The sequence below is a fragment of the Cupressus sempervirens genome, chromosome 3 (assembly GCF_028749045.1).
Source record: "Cupressus sempervirens isolate cs-2001-9-10 chromosome 3, ASM2874904v1, whole genome shotgun sequence".
Lineage (NCBI taxonomy): Eukaryota > Viridiplantae > Streptophyta > Pinopsida > Cupressales > Cupressaceae > Cupressus > Cupressus sempervirens.
This window is the reverse complement of record NC_143120.1, coordinates 1,054,240,863-1,054,262,539: the sequence shown is the minus strand read 5'-3', so window position 1 is coordinate 1,054,262,539 and position 21,677 is coordinate 1,054,240,863. Positions and strand designations below refer to the sequence as shown.

At 38.5% G+C, this 21,677-nt stretch overlaps 1 protein-coding gene across 2 annotated transcripts in view; it reads right to left on the bottom strand.

Moving 5' to 3' along the window:
* The window catches only part of LOC149570358 (acyl-CoA), a 428,133-nt gene that overhangs the window by 76,826 nt on the left and 329,630 nt on the right, over positions 1 to 21,677 (bottom strand). For both annotated transcript variants that reach the window (XM_089823003.1, XM_089823004.1), the window contains exon 9: positions 17,932 to 17,984. In XM_089823003.1, the coding sequence (XP_089679129.1) occupies positions 17,932 to 17,984 (53 nt within the window). The remainder of the gene's footprint in view (positions 1 to 17,931; positions 17,985 to 21,677) is intronic.

Here is a 21,677-nt window from a genome sequence, read left to right as displayed (position 1 = left end):
TGCAGACCTGATATTTGGTGTTGTCCAAACCAAATAGAAAGGGTTGCAGCTCAGAATTCACATAGACTTGACTCCAGACCAGAAACGCAGCTTCCTAATACCAAACGACAGCCCTCAATTTCATTGAAACAACTTCCTTCAATGCTGTAACACATCGATCACACTCCAGAATTTGTACAATCCCTCCCTCACGTGACATAACAATTGATCTATGAATGTTAATGGCAGGAAATCATAATTCCCAAGACAACTTCAGAATTGCATTCGATTTTCACAAATAATTTCTCCACCATCCTTTATGCAATCTCCAAAATCTGACTCTCCGTAGACACAAGTATTACACTAGGAGAGAGAAATAGCTGCAAATCATATACTTCAGCATAATTTGCACACACCAACTCAAAATTCTCAGAATTATAATGCCAATCTCCTAATTACAAATAATCATAGATAGGAGATTTAATCAGTGAAACCACTATACATCAACAGTGACTTCAAACAATCTTCAAAAACTCAAAAACCCTTATACTTCAGCAAGGGCTCACAATTCAGAACTCAGAAAAAAACCACAAAGGCAACAAAAGCAAATATATATTCAAGTTTCCTTTTCCCAATGAAATGAGCTCGCATTTATAATCTTTCATTGGCCAAAGTTTCCTAAAAAACTCTACAAAAATTGTGGAAGTTTCCTAAAAGAACTCAACACTTGAAACTTTCCAACATACTCTTTAGAAATATCTCTTAATGTCATTATAATAATCATATACATATCATTATAATAATGCAATTTGATAATTATTGAATAAATAAGAGCTCATGCAATTATTAACCTTATTTACTGCAGGTGACGACCAACTGCCAAAGCCACCCACAACACTGCCAAAATAGCAACTGCCAAAAATAGATTTACTGAAATCAGTAAGTCCACAGCTGGGACCCCCAAAACACCCTATTAGCTCACGAGGGTCGCTATGACGAGCTAACTCCATCAACTGCATAGACTTGCCAAAAACGGGGACATTACAAGAGAATTCAAGCTTGTGGAGTTATATGTGCAATGCACATCTTTATCTTTTCTTTGTCAGGTTTGAGAATAGCATGCAAACATTAAAAAAGACAAAAGAACTAGAACTCATATGATGCAAACAATCTATGTATTAAAGAAGCAACAAAAGGTCTTGATGTAACCTCCTCTATCTGGATAGTTTGGAATATTAGGATATTGTTCTCGAAAGTTCAATTGAAAGCTAGATGAAAGAGCATTCAATGATTGTCTATTCGATGTTCTCTTTCGTATATGTTGATGAGTGTCTAAAAATGGTGATGAACCAATGTTGGTGTATCAAAAAATGACTTATCTCTCTGCTTAACCTTGTCTAGATCTGCCTTTAACTGTTTGTTTATGTTAATTACACATCACTGCTTTAATTATGTCAATGCTAAGAGTCCTTAAACAAGCAGTAACCCTGCTTGGGTGATTTTGTATGCATTATTGTATTATTTCTGATAAACAAGTTCTTTTTGCATAATTCTTACTATATATATATATATATATATATATATTGCTGCTCCACACAGATCTTTCACTATAAGTTTTTTCAATTAATCTGAAAACTGTTCATTCCTTCATGCTTCACTGTCATGCTCATAATTTATGTCTATTAGATACTAATCATCTGCTTGGTCAAACACAACTACTGCCACTAGTTAATGCCTTTAGGACTGATTGACTTCCTCTAGTAATCACTGCAGTTCTCAATGTTTCTGTTGGTTCTTCAAAGAACAATCACATCATCTAGAATCGCAATTTTAACCATTGCCAGATCAGCAGTGGCACCAATACCAAAATAGTTCATCTCTGAAATTGTAACTCCTATATATCCCTTATTACTTGTTCACTGAATGCTCTGTATGATTTGATGACTGACTCCTCCCCAAGTGTAATGTCCCCTTTTTAGCATTCATAGCATGATGTTGTTGTTAGCCTATTTCCCCACAGTCCCGTAGGCTAACCAGGACATTAAAGGGACTTAGAGGCCATTTGGCCTAGATAGTTTCAATTGCAGGTCTTTCTGAGGGGTTTTGAGGCAACTTTGGGCATACTTACTATTTATAGTAAGTCATCTTGGACATGGTTGGACATCCAGTGGCAGCGGTATGTCGATGGTAATTGTTTAAATCGACAAGAAGACTTGTTTATCATTGATAAGATTTGTTATGCATTGATAAAGCCATTTTATAAAGTTAAATTTAAATATTTAACTTTATTAATGCATAGACTATAGTTTGTGGGAAAAATTTAAATTAAAAGAGTCCCCTTTATTTTATAACACATTGGAGATATAAGTTACATAAAGGGAGTTATGTTTTATTCCACATTGAGAAAATGAAGGATTGAGCTCTTGTGAGAACACTATAAAAGAAATGGAAGAGCTTCTTTTTAGTATGCTTGGATGAAGATTGATGTTATGTTGCTGGATATCTGATTATCGGGCTTGGAGGACGGAATCCCTCTTTGCTAGCATTCTCTTCGTTGTTGAAAGACACAGTCAGGAGGACACATTGGGTTTCATTTAGTGTTTTGCTACAGTACGGATGAATAGTGTTTTGCTACAGTGCGCGTGAATAGTGTTTTGCTACAGTGCGGGTGAATAGTGTTTTGCTACAGTGCGCGTGAATAGTGGTTGCTACAATGCACATGAATAGTGAATTTGCTACAGTACATGAACGGTATTTGCAACAAGTTTATTGTTTATTCTTGCTGATTTGGGGGTTTGGAAGGCTGCCAACTACATCTGCAAAAATACTACAGCAACTAACTCCAGGTTTCTTCTGTCAAATTTTTATACTTTGCATTGTAGTTGTTGAATACGAGACTGATATTTGTCGCAGCATGTTTCAGAAAATCTCTGTAAACCAAAGAAATAGAGAAAATCATATGGGGAAAACCCTACTCCAAAAAGAGATAGCAAAGAATGTTTCAGAAGAAAGGAACAAAGAAAGATCATGAAGAGAACCACTAAAGCAGAAGAAGTTGCAAAACTTTGTCAAAATGTTAATATGTAGAACCTCCATGGAAGAAGGCACGAACTGAGCGTGTCTATATGGTCGATGATCCATCTCACCGAAATGCATAGGTAGCCAACCACTGCAATCGCCCAGTATGTAGGATCAGGTACTAAATACATAGCTCACACTAACGAAACATCGAACCAAAGAAGCATTAGAACAACAAAATAACCCCCCCTTAATGCAGATGGGGTGAGGGGATAGGCCACTGAAAAAGTGGGCCAAAAAACTCCTACAACACAGGAACCAGGCACATTGAGAGTGAGGTACAAACACCTATAAAGGCATGTGTCACCGACACATCATGGGGCCAATGTTGTGGAAGGAACACTCACTTGACAAAGGAAGAGGGCCTAAACGACAATCAACTATCCCCCCCATGGCACTTTATAAAATAGTGCGAGTACAACAAACCACAATGATGAAAAGGATCTTGAAACGCAAGAAGTGGCACTTTATCTCAGTGCATTTGCAAAAAATATGCTTACAAATGGTATCAACAATGATCAAAAAAGACATAAGACTGATACAAAAGAGAGTACAGCCCAAACTGAAGCAACTGAAGCAACAAAATTGATCCTCGGACTTGAAACAACCAAGATATCCACCAACATGCAAAAATGCAGAAGACTGAATCAAATATGCCTAAAGCAAAATCTGGAACAACTAGTATTACTGAAAAAGAGCATAGAAACAGCTTTCCAACTATATAAAGAAGTCCCAAATTGGAGATAGGATGCTCCAGATACGCCTCTCGGAGTGCAAAACAGAACCTCCGGCTTTGACTGCCAAAATAGGCAACCAAACTGCATCAAAACTCAAAAAAGCCTATACCAATATCTCCGCCTTGAAACTAGCATTCCGGCGCATTTCTCAAATCGAAAAAATATGTCCGTATGCTCAAGCTACAGAAAAAAACCGACAAAGCCTCTGAAAATGCATGAAAAATTACTTTTTTTAATAAAAATAAAATAAAAAAAACAAAAAATCAACATCCACCATCGCACCACCGGCGGAGCGGTGGCCGAGTGGTGGGTGGGCGAAGGGCTGCCGCCGCGGTGGGGGCTGAGCGGAGGGAGGGAGGTCTGCCACCAGCGGTGGAGCCGCTGCGGCCACCGAGCTGCTGGCGGTCTGCAAGACCGCTAGCGGTAACCACCGGCGGTTTACCGCAGCCGCTAGCGGTTTCGGTGATCGCCAGCGGTTTCTTCTAACTGCGGTGGCAAAAAACCACAGTTGTTTTTAAAAAATTTGGTAATTTTTGAGATTTTTAGCGCCTCGAAGTGCGTGTAGAGGCCGTACGGCCCTGCCTGGCAAATTTTTTTTGCCTCCCAGATCAACGTCCAAATCGAACAAATTTTATATGGAAACAGGGGTTTTGACACCTTCTGAATCCATCCATGACATCCGTTTGGCCTCAAACTGCTCCAAAAATCGGTGACCCCTTGTTTCCTCAGAAAAATCCAAAAAAAAACCAGAGTTGATCCGCCAAACCCTTGTTCTCCCTTTTCCTCCAAATAACTAACAAGCTACAACAAATCTAGCTCTGATACCATGTAGGATTTGAGCAAATATGCCAATCATATCCATGAAGCCCAAGAAAACCTGTATGCAGAAAACCTATCACGGAGAAGAAAAAGACAAGAGGCAAGGGTTTGATCTGAAAAACAAAAAAATTGTATTCAGATAAAGAAAAATATTATTCAACGGATTCAATGAATTACAAAGAAATCAATCCTTATAAAGGAGATCGAAACCCGAAAAAAGTAACCTAAAGCCTAAAAAAGCTAGGTTGCACATTATAATTAATAAAATATTAATTATATGCACCTACAAGATAGCTTAAGAAAACTGGAGTAATAGGCAACTTATTTAATTAAATCAAAGTGATTTAATTAATAAGTGAAAACAACTAATTACTCTAACAGGAGGGAGGTTCATAATCAAATGTAATACTCCCAAAGGATGGAAATCATATAATCTCATGTATTTCCTAATGCAAAGCTCCTACATAAGAAATGAATATATGCATTCAAATTTAAGGGATTTAATTGTCTAATCACCATAGTTTGCTATCATAATGAGGAATTAATTGTGTAGTTTTTGAGTCAAACTCATTTACCAATCTTTCATGAGTAATGATTCAAACGAATTCATCTCTCATGAGAATAAATGGAACACTTTGCACTAATTAGATTTAGGGGATGCTCACAGAGGTGAAGCACCAAGACTTCCCATGATGTCACCCATCGGGCCATCCCTGTAAAAACCCTCAACAGACTATATCCTTAACAAACATTGCTTTTGCTAATTAATAGTTTGATGTTTTGTCAAACATTTGGTAGGAAAATTATTATCACTCAATAAATAATGCTTTAAATTCACATCCAAGTGCTGACAATTTTAATTGAATAAGTCTTTATCAATTTGGACAAATGAACACCACTAAACAATTCAAAAGTAATAATATAATTGATGGCAATGCTACTAATATCCAATTTAAAAATTGAATTTTGGAAATTTACAAGAATGCAACAATGAACTTGGAAATTGACTTCTAACAGATAAGTATGGATTGCAGCTCACAAGAAATAATCCAATTTACTTGCAGGTTCAGAAATACATGCTCCTTGCTTATAATCGTAGGTGCTCTAAAACCTGATTGCTGCCCTCCAATAATTGGTTGCAGCCTTCCACAATGTCTGAAATCACTACCAAATATAGGGATGACAGCGACAATACATTCTTCTTTAACCACGCCAAACAGTACACAATAATGGCATTCTAAATCACAAATTCTCCAGCCACAATGAAATTCCCAGATATAGTACATAATAGTCAAGAACTACTATAATTTAATTAGGACAATTCTCATAATTAATTCACAATACCTCAGCTGTGAATTATAGGACACTTCTTAATTCCAAAACCTTATACTTCAGCAAGGGCAAAGAAATCAGAAAACTCAGAAACTCTTCATAGGCAACAAAAGAAAATAATCAATCGGATGTTTTTCTCATCAAATGTCCTCATATTTATAATCTCCAAATGGCACCGGTTTCCCAAAAGAACTCCTCTTAAGAAGCTTACTCCACAACATTAGAGTATATTAAAGTGCCATTAATATAATTTAATAATTGCTTTTGGCTCCAGAAAATGATCTTTTCTATCATAACTTAGAATTCTAACACGCAAAGCCACTATTTCTTGTTCCCACAATTTAAAACTTTTTGTCCTAGTTCCAACGAGCTATGATATTGAGGTGAGCATCAAACATAGCAACCTCAGTGTATTTAGATGAATAATAATAATAATTCACCCATCTTGCAAAAACAACTGAAGAAGCATCAGAATCAAAATCTAACAATACGAAAGTGATCCTGATGATGAAAGACAATGAATGAACCTGACGGGGTGACTTACTATAAATAGACGCTCCCTCTAAGATTCTTGGAGCCCAAACCAAAAGCTTGAAATAAAAATCGAAAGCATCACCCAACTCCTCTAACTTAGTTCATTGGAATGAATAGTTTGACTTACTATAAATAGTAAGCCCCTCAAATGGAGCCAAAACACACCATAGGTTGTTGGAAAGCCTATAACCACATAATTGAGACCCTCAAATCCTACTGCCAGCTCATGAGGATCGCAATGGTGAACTGACCTAGTCAACTACAAGAACTTGCTAAAAAAATAGGACATTACAATCATCCCTCCCTAAGATTTCTTGTCCCCAAGCAATCCTTGAGCAAAATGGACATCACAATCCACCTGGACCCCAAACGTAGAACCGCGTACTATCCCTCCTCTGTACAAGCAACTCCTGTAGCACCAACACCCAAATAACAGACATCAACATCAGAATCATCTGAAAACTGACCCGAGGCGTGATGTAGGCAACAACTTATCAAAACTCAACCCAACTAAAATACCAACCCTCTCCACACCGAAGTCCCCATCAAACTGATACTCACACCCAACTGTACTATGGCAATGGTAACAACCATAGGTACTTGAAACACTACCACCAACTCCAACCTTTGCCAAACTATCTTGGGTGTGGAGATACTGCAAGGGGTCTAATTTGCAGCTATCAATCCCATTTGCAAAAGATGGTGCTAACAACGCATCCCATAATGGATGGCATGAAATTGGAGCCAACCCACACCACCATGAAACCAAATTCTCTACCTATGGGTCAAAATTAAAGTGATGAGCACTACTCACAGTGTAATGTCGATAAAAATTCCCAATCTCTGTCAAGGGCTCATTAGTACCAGTCTTGGAATCAGAAGATGGCTCCAATCTCTGACTCTGAACTACTGGTTGGGCAGGATCCTAGGCAATCCTCTCAGCAAATCCAAATCCCTGTGGGGAAGCATAGTAGATAGAGTCTCTACAATCTTTCCCACCAACATCTGAATAGCATGAGAACCTCAGGTGAGAGTACCCTCAAACACTCTATACGAATCCTCCCTCACATCCGAACTCTCCAATAGATACTCCATAAAGGACTCTGTGTAGTAGAAATTATATGTGGAAGCATCCACTTGCTCCCCTGTGACCCACAGCTGATCCCTCTTAAAAAGTGGCACTGCCAACAGACCCATGCTATCAATTGTATGAGATGAAGACATAGATTTGCTTTCGACAGAAGGAAGCAAATCAACATGAGAGCTCGACTCCAATGATACTCTTACTTCATCCATACCTACTACACCCATATCCGAAATAGATGTGCCTGCTACATCATCATGTCTATCATTCCCAACTATAGAAGCAAACTCACCACCAACCACAATATGCAAATGAACTAGATCTGGAGCTAGTGTGGTCTGAACATGCTCCAATTCTAGGGTCACATCATCCAATTGTGACTGTGACTCCTAAAGAGCCAACTAAGTACACTGAAGAGAGTCCACAGTCATCTCAAGCTCTTGGGTGAGCTCAACCACCTCCTCTTTCCCTAACTACGTCTCATAACAGGTGCTACCCCACTCCAGAAGGTAATCCCTGTCAAAAACTAACTGAAAATAACTATGCTTCAAGATCCTGACAACCTCTCGAAGCATACGAACCTTTGCTGGAGAAAGACTACTATCGTTGTGCTCATCTAACACAAGAGCACCCCAACCAAATGTAGCTAGCATCTGACGAATAGCATCATAGTGCTCAAGAGTTGAAGAAATGTCACTATCACTCACCTTCAGCTAACAAGTCACATGATGCCTCTATTACCCTTGCCTCCTATGCAAGCTCTCTGTCTCACTAACTATACTATGATAGGAAATTGAATCAAAACTGCCCACCACTAGATCACTCACTCCATGTGTGCTATCGACCTTGCACAACTCTGCATCTGAGATACAATTACTATGTACCTCAATCAACTCCTCATCTAAAGGAGTGGAAGCCCTCACAATATCAATATCCCCACATGTCTCAGCTTCCATATCAAAGGATAGATCCTGTAAACACTAATCCTGGGACCCATCCAAAACCTCATCGGAGTCATCAATTGATACCTGGCAAGGGATATCAATCCCAGTGCAACTCATAGCATCATCAAATGTATCATCAAATGTGTCTATACTATCTGCATCCACATCTCCTAATAAAGCCTCAACAACTGAAATCGGACTCTGCACACGTGACTCAACGTCAACCTGTGAATCAATAATGCTAAAGCATGAACCCACATCTATTGACTCTGTTGTATCACCCAAATCACCAACATTACAACTAGGTGACTCCATACATGCCTCAGTCCCACCTAAGGAAGCAACTGCCTCCTGTATAGGAGCAACACTACAGTAGCTAACATATAAGTTGCCAATAACAACTCCCTCCTCTAGCGAGTCTGACAAGCCAATGACAACTACATTATCAACTGCCTCTGAACTAACCATAGTGACTACTTTGGGAGCCTCAACTTGCTGAAGCTCAGTGCTGCTATCCATTACGGGTACATCCACATGTCCCTGCAAAACTAGTCCATCATCAATACTGCAGACAGGACTAGCAGGCGCCATACTAAATAAAGGAACATCAACATTATGGACACCTGTCGGGGAAAACTCAAGCTTCTTTCCCTGCAACCTTGATGTTGGCCTCTTAAAGGAGGAAACCATATACCTCGCTGCCCTCTCAACTGTTGCTAGATCCGACAAACTCTCCGCCAACCTTTGTTGATGAAGCTTAAGTTTCTTCATACTCTCCTGCAAGGCATTCATTTTTACACTAACTTCCTCATTACTACATCGATTTTTAGCACTGCTAGTCCTATGTCTATCCATAGCTGGAGAAATTGAAGTGATGGCCACTCTAGTAATTAGATCTGAAAATCTTCAAAGTTAGCACCAAACAAAATAAAAACTGAGCCCAATTCCTACAAACTAGCAAGAAACCACTCCAATACCACTGTAAAAACCCTCAACAAGCTATATCCTTAATAAACATCAATTTTCTTTTGCTAATCAATAGTTTGATATTTTGTCAAACATTTGGCAAGCAAATTATTATTACTCAATAAATAATGCTTTAAATTCATAGCCATCTGCTTAAAATTTTAATTGATTAACTCTTTATCAATTTGGACAAATGAACACAACTAAACAATTTAGAAGTAATTCTATAATTGACGGCAATGCTAATAATATCCAATTTAAAAATTGACTTATAAAATTTTACAAGAATGCAACAATGAACCTGGAAATTGACTTCTAAAAAATGAAGTATGGATTGCAGCTCTCAAGAAATAATCCAGTTTATTCGTAGGTTCAGAAATACATGCTCCTTGCTTATAATCGCAGGTGCTCTAAAACCCGATAGCTGCTCTCCAATAATTGATTGCAACCTTCCAAAAAGTTTGAAATCGCTACCAACTACAGGAACGACAACCATAGTACATTCTTCTTTAACTACACCAAACAATAGACAATAATAGCATTCCAAATCACAAATTCTCCAACCACAATGAAATTCCCAGATACAATATATAATAGTCAGGAACTACTATAATTTAATTAGGACAATTCTCATAATTAATTCACAATACCTCAGCTATGAATTACCAGACACTTCTTAATTTCAAACCCTTATACTTCAGCAAGGGCAAAGAAATCGACAAACTCAGAAACTCTTCGCAGGCAACAAAAGAAAATAATCAATCAGATGCTTTTCTCATCAAATGTCCTCATATTTATAATCTCCAAATGGCACCGGTTTCTCAAAAAAACTCCACTTAAGAAGCCTACTCTACACAACATTAGAATATATTAAAGTGCCATTAATATAATTTATTAATTGCTTTTGGCTCCAAAAAATGACCTTTTCCACCATAACTTAAAATTTTGACACGCAAGGCCACTGTTTCTTGTTCTCATGATTTGTTTGTCCTGGTTCCAACGAGCTATGATATTGAGATGACCAACAAACAACACCAACAAAAATAGCAACCTTAGCGTATTTAGATGAATAATAATAATAATTCACCCATCTTGCAAACAATTGAAGAAGCATCAAAATCGAAATCTGACAACACCAAAGTGATCTTGATGATGAAAGACAATGAATGAACCTAACGAGGTGACTTACTCTAAATAGTGGCTCCCTCCAAGATTCTTGGAGCCCAAATTGGAAGCTTGAAATAAAAACTTAGAGCATCACCCAACTCCTTTAATTCAACTTAGTTCATTAGAACAAGCAATTTGATTTACTATAAATAGTAAGCCCCTCAAATGGAGCCAAAGCACACCACAGGTTGTTGGAAAGCCTATAACCACATAATTGAGACCCTCAAATCCTACTGCCAGCTCACGAGGGTTGCAATGGTGAACTGACCTAGCCAATTGCAGGAACCTGCTAAAAAAAATGGGACATTACAATCCCAGTACTACTCCATCTTGAGCGTGTTTAACGATGGAGTATCCTCCATGGTTAAACCCACTCTTCTGGCAACCCCATTTGCAAAACCTTCACCAAGTGTTGTGACTTATGAACAATTCATTAGAAAGCCACTTAAGCTCATCAATTGATAAGTAGGAGATATTTTTCCACAGCAAGTCAAGTTGTGATATTGGTATTAGGACTTAACAGTGTAGTTTTTGAGTCAAACTCATTGACCCATGTTTCATGAGTAGTGATTCACACGAATCCATCTCTCATGAGAATAATTGGAACACTTAGAACTTATTGAATCTAGGTGATGCTCATAGAGGTGAAACACGAGGACTTCCTGGGAGGTCACCCATCCCAGTACTACTCCAGCTTGAGCACGCTTAACTATGGAGTTTCCTCTGCGATTAAAACCACTCTTCTTGCAACCCCATTTGCAAAACCTTCACCAAGTGTTGTGCCTTATGAACAATTCATTAGAAATCCCCTTAAGCTTATCAATTGATAAGTAGGAGATATTTTTCCACAACAAATCAAATTGTGATATTGATATTAGGATTTAATAGTGTAATTTTTGAGTCAAACTCATTGACCCATGTTTCATGAGTAGCGATTCACACGAATCCATTTCTCATGAGAATAAATTGACCACTTAGCACTCATTCGATCTAGGTGATGCTCACAGAGGTGAAGCACTAGGACTTCTCGCGAGGTCACCCATCCTAGTACTAGTCCAACTTGAGCGCACTTACTAATAAGTTTCCTCCAAGGTTAAACCCACTCTTCTTGCAACCCCATTTGCAAAACCTTCACCAAGTATTGTGCCTTATGAACCATTCATTAGAAAGCCCCTTAAGCTCATTAATAGATAAGTAGGAGATATTTTTCATCAATAAGTCAAATTGTTATATTGCTATCAGGATTTAATTGTGTAGTTTTTTAGTCAAACTCATTGACCCATGTTTCATGAGTAGTGATTCACATGAATCCATCGCTCATGACAATAAATGGAACACTTTGCACTCATTCGATCTAGGTGATGCTCACAAAGGTGAAGCACTGGGACTTCCTGGGAGGTCACCCATCTCACTACTACTCTAGCTTGAACATGCTTAACTACGGATTTTTAATCCTCTTGCAACCGTATTTGAAAAACCTTCACCATGTTTTGTGCCTTATGAACCATTCATTAGAAAGCCCCTTAAGCTCATCAATTGATAAGTAGGAGATATTTTTCCACAAGAAGTTGAATTGTGATATTTTTATTAGGATTTAACTGTGTAGTTTTTTAGTCAAACTTATTGACCCATGTTTCATGACTAGTGATTCACACAAATCCATCTCTCATAAGAATAAATGGAACACTTAGCACTCATTGGATCTAGGAGATGCTCACAATAGTAAAGTATCAAGACTTCCTAGGAGGTCACCTATCTCAGGACTACATCTTGAGTGCGCTTTACCATAGAGTTTCCTCCATAGTTAAACCCACTCTTCTTATAAACCCATTTGCAAAACCTTCACCAAGGTTTGAGCCTTACAAACCATTCATTAGAAAGTCCCTTAAGCTTTTCATAAATAGATAAGTAAGAGATATTTTTCCACAGCAGGTCACATTGTGATATTGCTATCAGGATTTAATTGTGTAATTTTTGAGTCAAACTCGTTGACCCATGTTTCATGAGTAGTGATTCACACGAATCTATCTCTCATGAAAATAAACGGGAAACTTAGCACTCATTGGATCTAGGTGATTGTAAAAAGCCCAACCTGGCTCAATCTGATAACTAGTCGGGTGTAAAGAATTTCATCTACATTTAAAAAAAATTTATAGTTTTGCTTCTTGGTTCCTTGAAACATACAAATTCCTTTGATTTCTTATAACAATTAAATGCACATAGCCAACCAAAATTTGTCTAATCAAAGTAAAAGAACACTTCTCTTATTGCCTTGAATTCTACTAGCTATACAATTGTTGACCAATTTATTTAATTATTAAAAAGTATGCAGCAATTTATTAATTAGCTCATTCAACCAAAATAAATAACAATGAAGCTGGCCTGAAAAATAGATGGCAACAGTCAATACAGAAATTATGTCCAAGGTCCAAATGCTCAATCAAATTGCTTTAGGAAGGTCATAGGCAATCAGCAACACCACTTGACGTGTTCAAGACACTCCAGTACCAACCACAACTAGTTGGGAATGCAAAACCAACTCAACAAATGCCAAAGCAGTCCTCCATACACCTATCGACACCAATATGCAGACCTAGTATTCTCCTACGGCTGTGGTTAGAACATCCATGCAGCCATTAACATTCCATAGGCCCAGTTTAATGCTGTTCAACTCCCGCACAAAGGCTACGGGATTGGACTCATTCTAGAACTTAGAATGCTGCCCCCAAATGATACTCGACACTCCTTCAAATTAGAATTCGATTTCCAGCAGCAGCCACCAATTGAAGAGTAATTCGGATCTCTTCCAAGCGTTAGTCTATCATCATCAACCAAACTCTAGATACAGTATAGACAATAGGAGTTACGACAATTGCTATACCTCAGCAACGATTGCTTCAATTCACAAACTCAAAATTCTTAGAATTATAATTCCAATCTCCAAGACACAGATAATGACAGTTAGGAGATTTGACCAATGAAGCCACTATACCTCAGCAGAGACTTCAAACATCAAAAACTTAAGACCCTTATACTTTAGCAAGGGCTCACAATTCAAACTTCAGGAAAAAGCCACAAAGGCAACAAAAGCAATTAAACTTACAAGCGTGCCTTTCCCAATGAAATGAGCTCTCATTGGCAGAAGTTTCCATAAAACTCCACCTCAAAAATCATGGAAGTTTCCCAAAAGAACTCAATACTAGAAACTTTTTAACTTGCTTTTTATAAATATCACTTAAAGTCATTATTATAATAGTATAAACATTATTATAATAATGCAACTCAATGAATAATACCTAAATAAGAGCTCATGCAATTGTTAACCCGATCAACTGCAGGTGACGACCAACTGCCAAGCCATCCACTGCGCTGCTAAAAATAGCAACTACTAAAAATTGTAAATCCATAATTGAGACCCCCAAAAAGCATTGTCAGCTCACAAGGGTCGCTATGGTGAACTGACTTAGCCAATTGCAGGAACCTGCTAAAAATGGGGACATTACAGTGATGCTCACAGAGGTACTGCACCAGGATTTCTCGAGAGGTCACCTATCCCGATACTACTCCAGCTTGAGTGCACTTAACTACAAAGTTTCCTCCATGGTTAAACCCACTCTTCTTGCAACACCATTTGTAAAACCTTCTCCAAATTTTGTTCCTTGTGAACAACTCATTAGAAAACCCCTTAAGCTCATCAATTAATAAGTAGGAGATATTGACCCCAAGTCAAATTGTGATATTGCTATTAGGATTTAATAATGTAGTTTTTGAGTCAAACTCATTGACCCATGTTTCATGAGTAGTGATTCACACTAATCCATCTCTCATGAGAATAAATGGAATACTTAGCATTCATTGGATCTAGGTGATGCTCACAGAAATGAAGCACTAGGGCTTCCCAGGAGGTCACCTTTCCCAGTACTACTCCATCTTTGAGCGCACTTAACTATCAAGTTTCCTCAATGGTTAAACGCATTCTTCTTGCAATCCCATTTGCAAAACCTTCACCAAGTGTTGTTCCTTATGAACCATTGATCAGAAAGCCCCTTGAGCTCATTAATAGATCAGTAGGAGATATTTTTTTACAACACGTGAAATTGTGATATTGCTATCAGGATTTAATTCTATAGTTTTTGAGTCAACTACTCATGAAATATGAGTTTTAATAGTGTAGTTTTTGAGTCAAATTTATTGACTCATTTTTCATGAGTAGTTGACTCAAAAACTACACAATTAAATCATGATAGCAATATCACAATTTGACTTGTGGGAAAATCTCCTACTTATCATTTGATGATGTATCGAAGGAGAACATGAATCCTTTCCGTAGACACCTAATCTGACTCCAAAAGCCAGCGTTCACAAACAAAAGAGACATAAAGAATTGCATGCTAAATGAGAGTGTCCATGAGGGTCATCACGTACATGGTGTCTTGAAAGTGATGCAAAAAGCACTATTGCTTGAGTACCGAAGAACCATGGCCCTTACAAATACGCGGATGAAGAGAAGGTCTCATGGTGAAGTGAGGTCCAGAGAACATGACCCACAAGTAAGTATATATGAAGAAATCCCATGAGAGGTCTAAAGTCCATTGAAGACCATAACTGTGGTCTTTTGAAGGTTTACCATGAGATGTCATTAACCATAGAACAAGGCAAGACCATCCAACTATCATTGCAAACCCTTGGGAGAGGAGGCCAAGAGGACCACGTCATCCAGAGTAAGATAGAAATCAAAACCTAGTGGAGGAGGCACCCATCATCGGCCAAAAAGCAATCCTAGAGAAAAGTCTCTATCTCATCAATATAAATCCCAAACAAAGTAGGAGAAAGAGGACTAGCCTACTTAACCCTAATACAACTCATAATGAAATCAAAGAGCTTGTAGGAGGTCTTGATACAGCAAAGAACTCTCTTATATAATCTCATAATAGTAGCCAAAAGGATTTCCAAAATGTCGATGTCTCTAACTCTCTAGAAGAGGGATGATCTCGGAACGAAATCAAAGGTTTTGTGGAAATGCACAAATCAAAAATAGTGCTTCGAGAGTCAACAACGAGCCTCCTCAATGATAGCACAAAGAGCCGACATGTAATCCATGGTCTAGAAATTAGCTAAGAAGCCCACCTACCCAAGGGCCCGAATAAACGAAAGATCCAACTCCCTGGGAAGAAGAGTGTGGAGAACCATAGCATATAACTTGGTGAAAGTGTGTCCCACATGATAGTTCTGTAATTGTTGGGATCTGAAGCAACCCCAGCTTTGTGGTCTAGATGAATAATGTAGTGAAACTAGGAGAGAGGGAGACTTGAGTAGACCACCTAGTTGAAGAGATTTGAAATACAGGAATCCGGGATGGGGGACCCAAGCTTGAATAGCTCAGCCAAGAAGCCTTCCTCATCCACTTCTCTACTGAATATGTGGCAATCGGGGGGTGACAAAAAAGGGGAGCTAGTTAGGAATATCATAGACCTCAGTGGTATGCAGACCAAAAGATTGCGGTCCATCTCGAGAGGGAGGCCATAGCAGCAAGGAAAGAGAGCGTTAGAAGGATTTGGAGTAGTGAGTGAGGGAGGCTATGAGGGTTCTCCTACACTAAGAGATGGAGTGTTTCTTGTAGTAGAGGAAGTAGTTGTAGGAAGTTTCCAGTTGGGGAAAGGAGGGATGTTGGGAAATGAAAGTTGACTGAACCGCCTATGGAAAACCTTGTAGTCAATTTCATACCATTTGTTCATAGCACAATTATTTCTCAAAGCAGTCAATGGGAGAGAGATAGAAGGATCAGATTTCATATTTATCGGATTAGATGCTTAATTCATATCTACTTGATGTAGGAAGTAGGTAATATTGGAATAATAGTCTCAGCATTCCTGAGTAGTGAAAAAGGGGACATTACAGTTTAGTCCAAGTAGGGGTCTTCCTTAGACCACCTCGAAGATTTTCCAAGTCTTTTCAGCTAAATCATAAATTTGCTTTGCCTCGAACCTCTTATCGTGGTGAATTTTCACTTACTCATCACAAACTTTATCATTTTGCCTCAAAACATCATCGAACATGCTGGGCAGAATTCTCAAGGGTCTCGGAATCTTTTTCTAAGTATGGATCAGATTCCAACCCCCTACTTGTAACTCTCAAAATTCCATTTAAGCATTGCATAATGATATCAATTACCAATGTAAAATGGCCACACACTCAGCTACCCATGAGTCATTCTTGCCGATTGCAAACCCAAAATTGATTGAGGGTTCTATACTTCTGCAAATGCAAGGAAATTTCATTCATAACTTGGAAGCCTCATTCACTCAACCCTCAGATTTGTTCAAACTCTTCATTCCTCAACAGAAAGGCTTCAAAACCATAGCCCAATCATCTCAATCTAAACTAACCATCTAGTCTACTACTAGCAAAAGAGGGGGTCCCCATTTTGCAATGGGGTGATGGTGTGAAAAGGTCACAACAAGGACATCACATTATAATAGATTTATGCCCTTGTAACTATTGCTCTTTTAAATTTTTTAGCACAATGAAATCAGTAAAGGATTTTGAGCCTTGAAAAGGTAGATGAAATGTTTCCTTCCATTTAGGTGAATCTAGTGGACCATATCATTTATTTTTTGCTTCTAATTACAGCATGCAATTTATTTAGACTGCTTATTTTTGGCTATACAACTTTGATAAAATACATTACAACCAGTTGGGGAGAAATGAAAGGAAGTCACATTATGACTATACAACATTATTAGGATACATTACAACCAGTTGGAGAGAGAAATAAAAGGATGTCACATTATGACTATGTCTATATAAGCTTAGTGCTTTGTACTTTTTCCTTTTCTTAAATTACAATACCTTACCACACTCTCTTACTATTATACTAAATGTATTATGTACGTCCCACTAACCTACTTTTGGTAGTTTGTGAACACCAAAGTCATTTCTTTCTACCCAAGTGTTCTTCAACAAGAAGAGTCAACATCCCATGTCCTTAGGCAAAAGAAAACATTTAATCACAAGAGCTAGAACCTGTTTTACTAGTGCAGGCATTTCAACTATAAAACATATTTGACAGTATATTGTTGTCATCTTTTCTTCTGACTGAATTTTTTGAGGGAATTCACACAAAACAAATGCCTAAATACTTCCGTGATTAAGATGTTTTTCTTTATTTGTTCAGAGAAAGAGAGTAAAGTGATCAATTAAATTCAATTAAATTCCATTTTTTGAACATTCTACTCTTCAAAGAATTGTTGAGAGGAATGAAAAATGCAACATGTCTAGCGTAGGAGCTTACTTATTATCTGTGGTGTTGCGATAAAACCTGTAGAAGCAATCCCAATGATGTGCCTGTCAGTACATATGAATATAAGAAAATGAAAAACATGAAAAAGATGTTTGTGGCAAGTAATGGTATCTGAAAATCGACCCACCGCTGAAAACAATCATTGTCCTAAACAAAAATGAAGCTATTCATGTAATTAACATGCATAAAAACGAATACTAGTCTACAACATGGACAGCACAACACATGACTCAACTTTCAGGATTGAGATAATGTGGAAAATCAACAAACTATTTTAGAGGAAGAAAATGGTCTCCAAAAACATAAAATAAGAAAACAATTTGCACTAATTAGGAAATACAAGCCTTGTTACAGACTTTTAAAAATTGTGGAAAAGCCAAAAGATCAATTAAATGACCAAAGAAGCCCTCTTTGCAAAAACCAATTATGCCCTAAAATTTCCTAACTAGAATGAGATATTATGCATAAACATGACAAGCTCAATACAAACTATTCAAGCCACCTTTGCACATTGTTTCCCTCACTAAAAAGTGCAGTTACAAAACAAAAACATTTATCGTTCCAGAACTAATATTCTCTATTAGTAGAATTCTAGTTATTTGGTCACAAACTACTACAGCCATAATATAGATTTTTTTAATATAAATATATAGCTAACTCCTATTCAACCTGTTGTTTTCTTCTGTGTATGAACTTTTCTTACATTAAAGGATATTTTGCCATTAGTGAGTGGCTATTGTAAGAATTTGCCTTAGGGCAAAAGAACACCAAGATCAAGTAGCTCAAACACTAGCACAATATAGACCAATAAGGTATGATCAGAATAACAATAATGAGAATATCATTGTGTACATACACACTAGAAGTGCCTGTATATAAAGGCTTCTAGAATGACTAGCGGTTAGCGAAATGATAAGCCTCACAACTAAGCACATGTCCACCAAGAGTGTATTATCCTCCATGGAGCACATAAATTAGTGTGATGATGAAAGGATAAAATTACATAGGTGTGTCACGTAAAATGATGTTGTAGACACCATGTGCTCAATTAGAGTACAAACAACTATGTTGTCTACATGAAAACTCAGATTAATATGCAAACTCCTGCGTTGTAGACACTATGTGCTAAATTAGAGTTGCTAACTCTTGTGTTGTCAACAAGACAACTCATATGAGTATGCATACTCCTAGGTGTCTAACTAATAAATAATAAAATAATTCATTAAGCTAAGTAAACTTAAGTGTAATAATAATTAATTATTTACACTAACACCCCCCCTTAAGTGCAACTTAAGGAAATGCACTCAAGCTCACAAAAGCTATAATGAAAATGCATGATGGGTCCCGGCTACTAGGCCATGTTAGTTACCCATGTACAAATTCAATGCTCTACATATAATGCGATGCAATGCAATGCAACAATCTCTCTCAAAATGGAGAGGGAAAACCTCATGAGAAAAACCCTCTCCCAAAAAGAGAGAAAAGATGCATGGATGGATGGAGTAATTAAGATCCCCCATTACACCATACATCATGTATATACAATTGATAAGTATGAGAAAGACAAAAACCCATAAGAGGAAAATGTACCCCCCATAAGAGAGAAGAAGAAATGAGACAAGGTAGTGTCCCCCCCCCCCCCCCCCCAAATGTAGAATGCCGATCAGTGATAGCTGCTTCAAGATGAATGTAGAAGCTGATCCATGACTGCTAGATAATGTTCCTCCTTTTAGGAAGAAACAATGTCATAGGTACATATGAGATGCTTCGCCAATGTGTAGAAAGAATCCTGAAGATGAATGGTGTCTCTGAAAACTGCTCAACTATCCCTGTGTCGATACTCACAGTCGCCCCTTCCAACACTGTTGAAAAGAACAAGTTTAGATCTAGCAAGGATGGACGTAGAACATATCCCAAAGAACCAACTGTCTCCTTGAATAATAAAGAGACCTCCTGTAACTGCTGTACATAAGGATCCACAATCATATCAACCTTGTAAGACTGATCATGTAGAGAATGGACAAGAGGGTCAGAGTGTTCCCTTGCAATAACTGAAGAAGGATCTTCTTCATCAAAGAGAAGATGTATATCATCTATGATGTCTCCCAGATCTGCTAGGTAGGACACCACAAACAAACCTAAAATATATGCTATATAGTCATCCCCTGATTCTGGAACCGGAAGACAAGGTGTACCCAACTGTACTAAATTACATGCACCTATTACTTGTTTACCGTACTGGTAAAGAAATCAATGCATACAGACAATGGAACAGAATAGCAGAATTGTATTCGCATATGCCAGAACATACATTATGCTTCATAAGATTCGCAATGATAGATGATAGATGCTTTACGATGATCCCAGACGGGATATAAATACTACCGCCAAACCTTCCCGAAGGAGTCCGTCGGCCACAAACATTATGTCCGCTACACACTATTTACTCGTCGGCTACAAAATACAAAACATCGACGACAATCATTCTGTTGGCTAGAAACACCGCCGGGACCATCCAGTCAGCTGACACCATCCCCCCAAAAAAACAGTCGTCTCCTGACGACTAACAAAATATCTGAAACAAATTAACAAATAAAATACATTAACAGAGTGACTACAACAAAAAATCTTCTTCTGTCACATCACTTCCACATTCATCCTGTTACATCTGCAACCTCTACTAACACAATACTATCTCCTCAAGCTGACCTTGATTGCCACCTGTGATGCTTTCTCTATTTTCAATTCCACGGTACCCTGAGCCAAGTGTCGCTGCACTGCCTCCAATTGGATGATTAGCTCCTCCTGAGCTCTCTACGCATCCACCAAGACAGCCTCCCGACCAACACCTGCTCCTAGTGCCTCTGGTACATAGAAAGTCCATTCCTGCAGCAACTTCAACTCTTCTCAACTGGTCAAACTCCCACGACTGATATCCGCAACGACTGGGGGTCCAGGGGGCAGCGCCCCCAGCGGGGTCAAGGGGCAGCGCCCCCGCGGGGTCCTGTCGTCGTTTTTTTTTTTTTTTTTTAAATTCTTTTCGAAGGGCGGAAAACCATTCTGATTTTATTCGGGAACAAACGCAGAAAGGAAAAACTGCTTGAAGAACGTCTCCTTCAAACCCATCCCCTTCAATGCCGAGCCTTGGAAATTTGCTTCAATAAAGCTGCGCCCAAACCTGCACCATTTATCGACCTTCCTCCCATTCGAGACCATGGATTGGGTGGTTAATAATATCCGCAGGGATACATATTCAAGTTTGTCACATCTGACCTACCACTGTCGTTCTTAGCCGGCTCTCATGTCTACCCCGTAGCAATTGCAAAATGTGAATGGGCGCAGAGGAATGGTAATACTGCGGAAGTTGACTGCTCGCAGATTAATAAGCCGGAATGCTGAGAGCCCGTGCGAACAAAGTCTGGAGAAGAAAGGTCCGCAAAAAGGAAAAACCCCGTGGGAAGTTAAGCGCCTGCTGAGAATTGGAAGGACTCCGCAGAAGAGAGGAATATAGCTCCGCAAGAGAATAAGGCAAGAGAAACCTAGGATAGCTCCGTGCGAAAGAAAAACTCTGCGAAAGAATAAGAGCCGCGGGCAAAAGCCTTCCGCGAAAACAAGAAAAACCCGGACATTCCCGCAAGAAAGGAAGATTCCGTAGAACCCCGCGAGAAAGACAGACTCCCGGGGGAGAATAAGACCTCGTGGAAAAACAAGAGTCCGTGGAACTCCGTGGGAAAGGA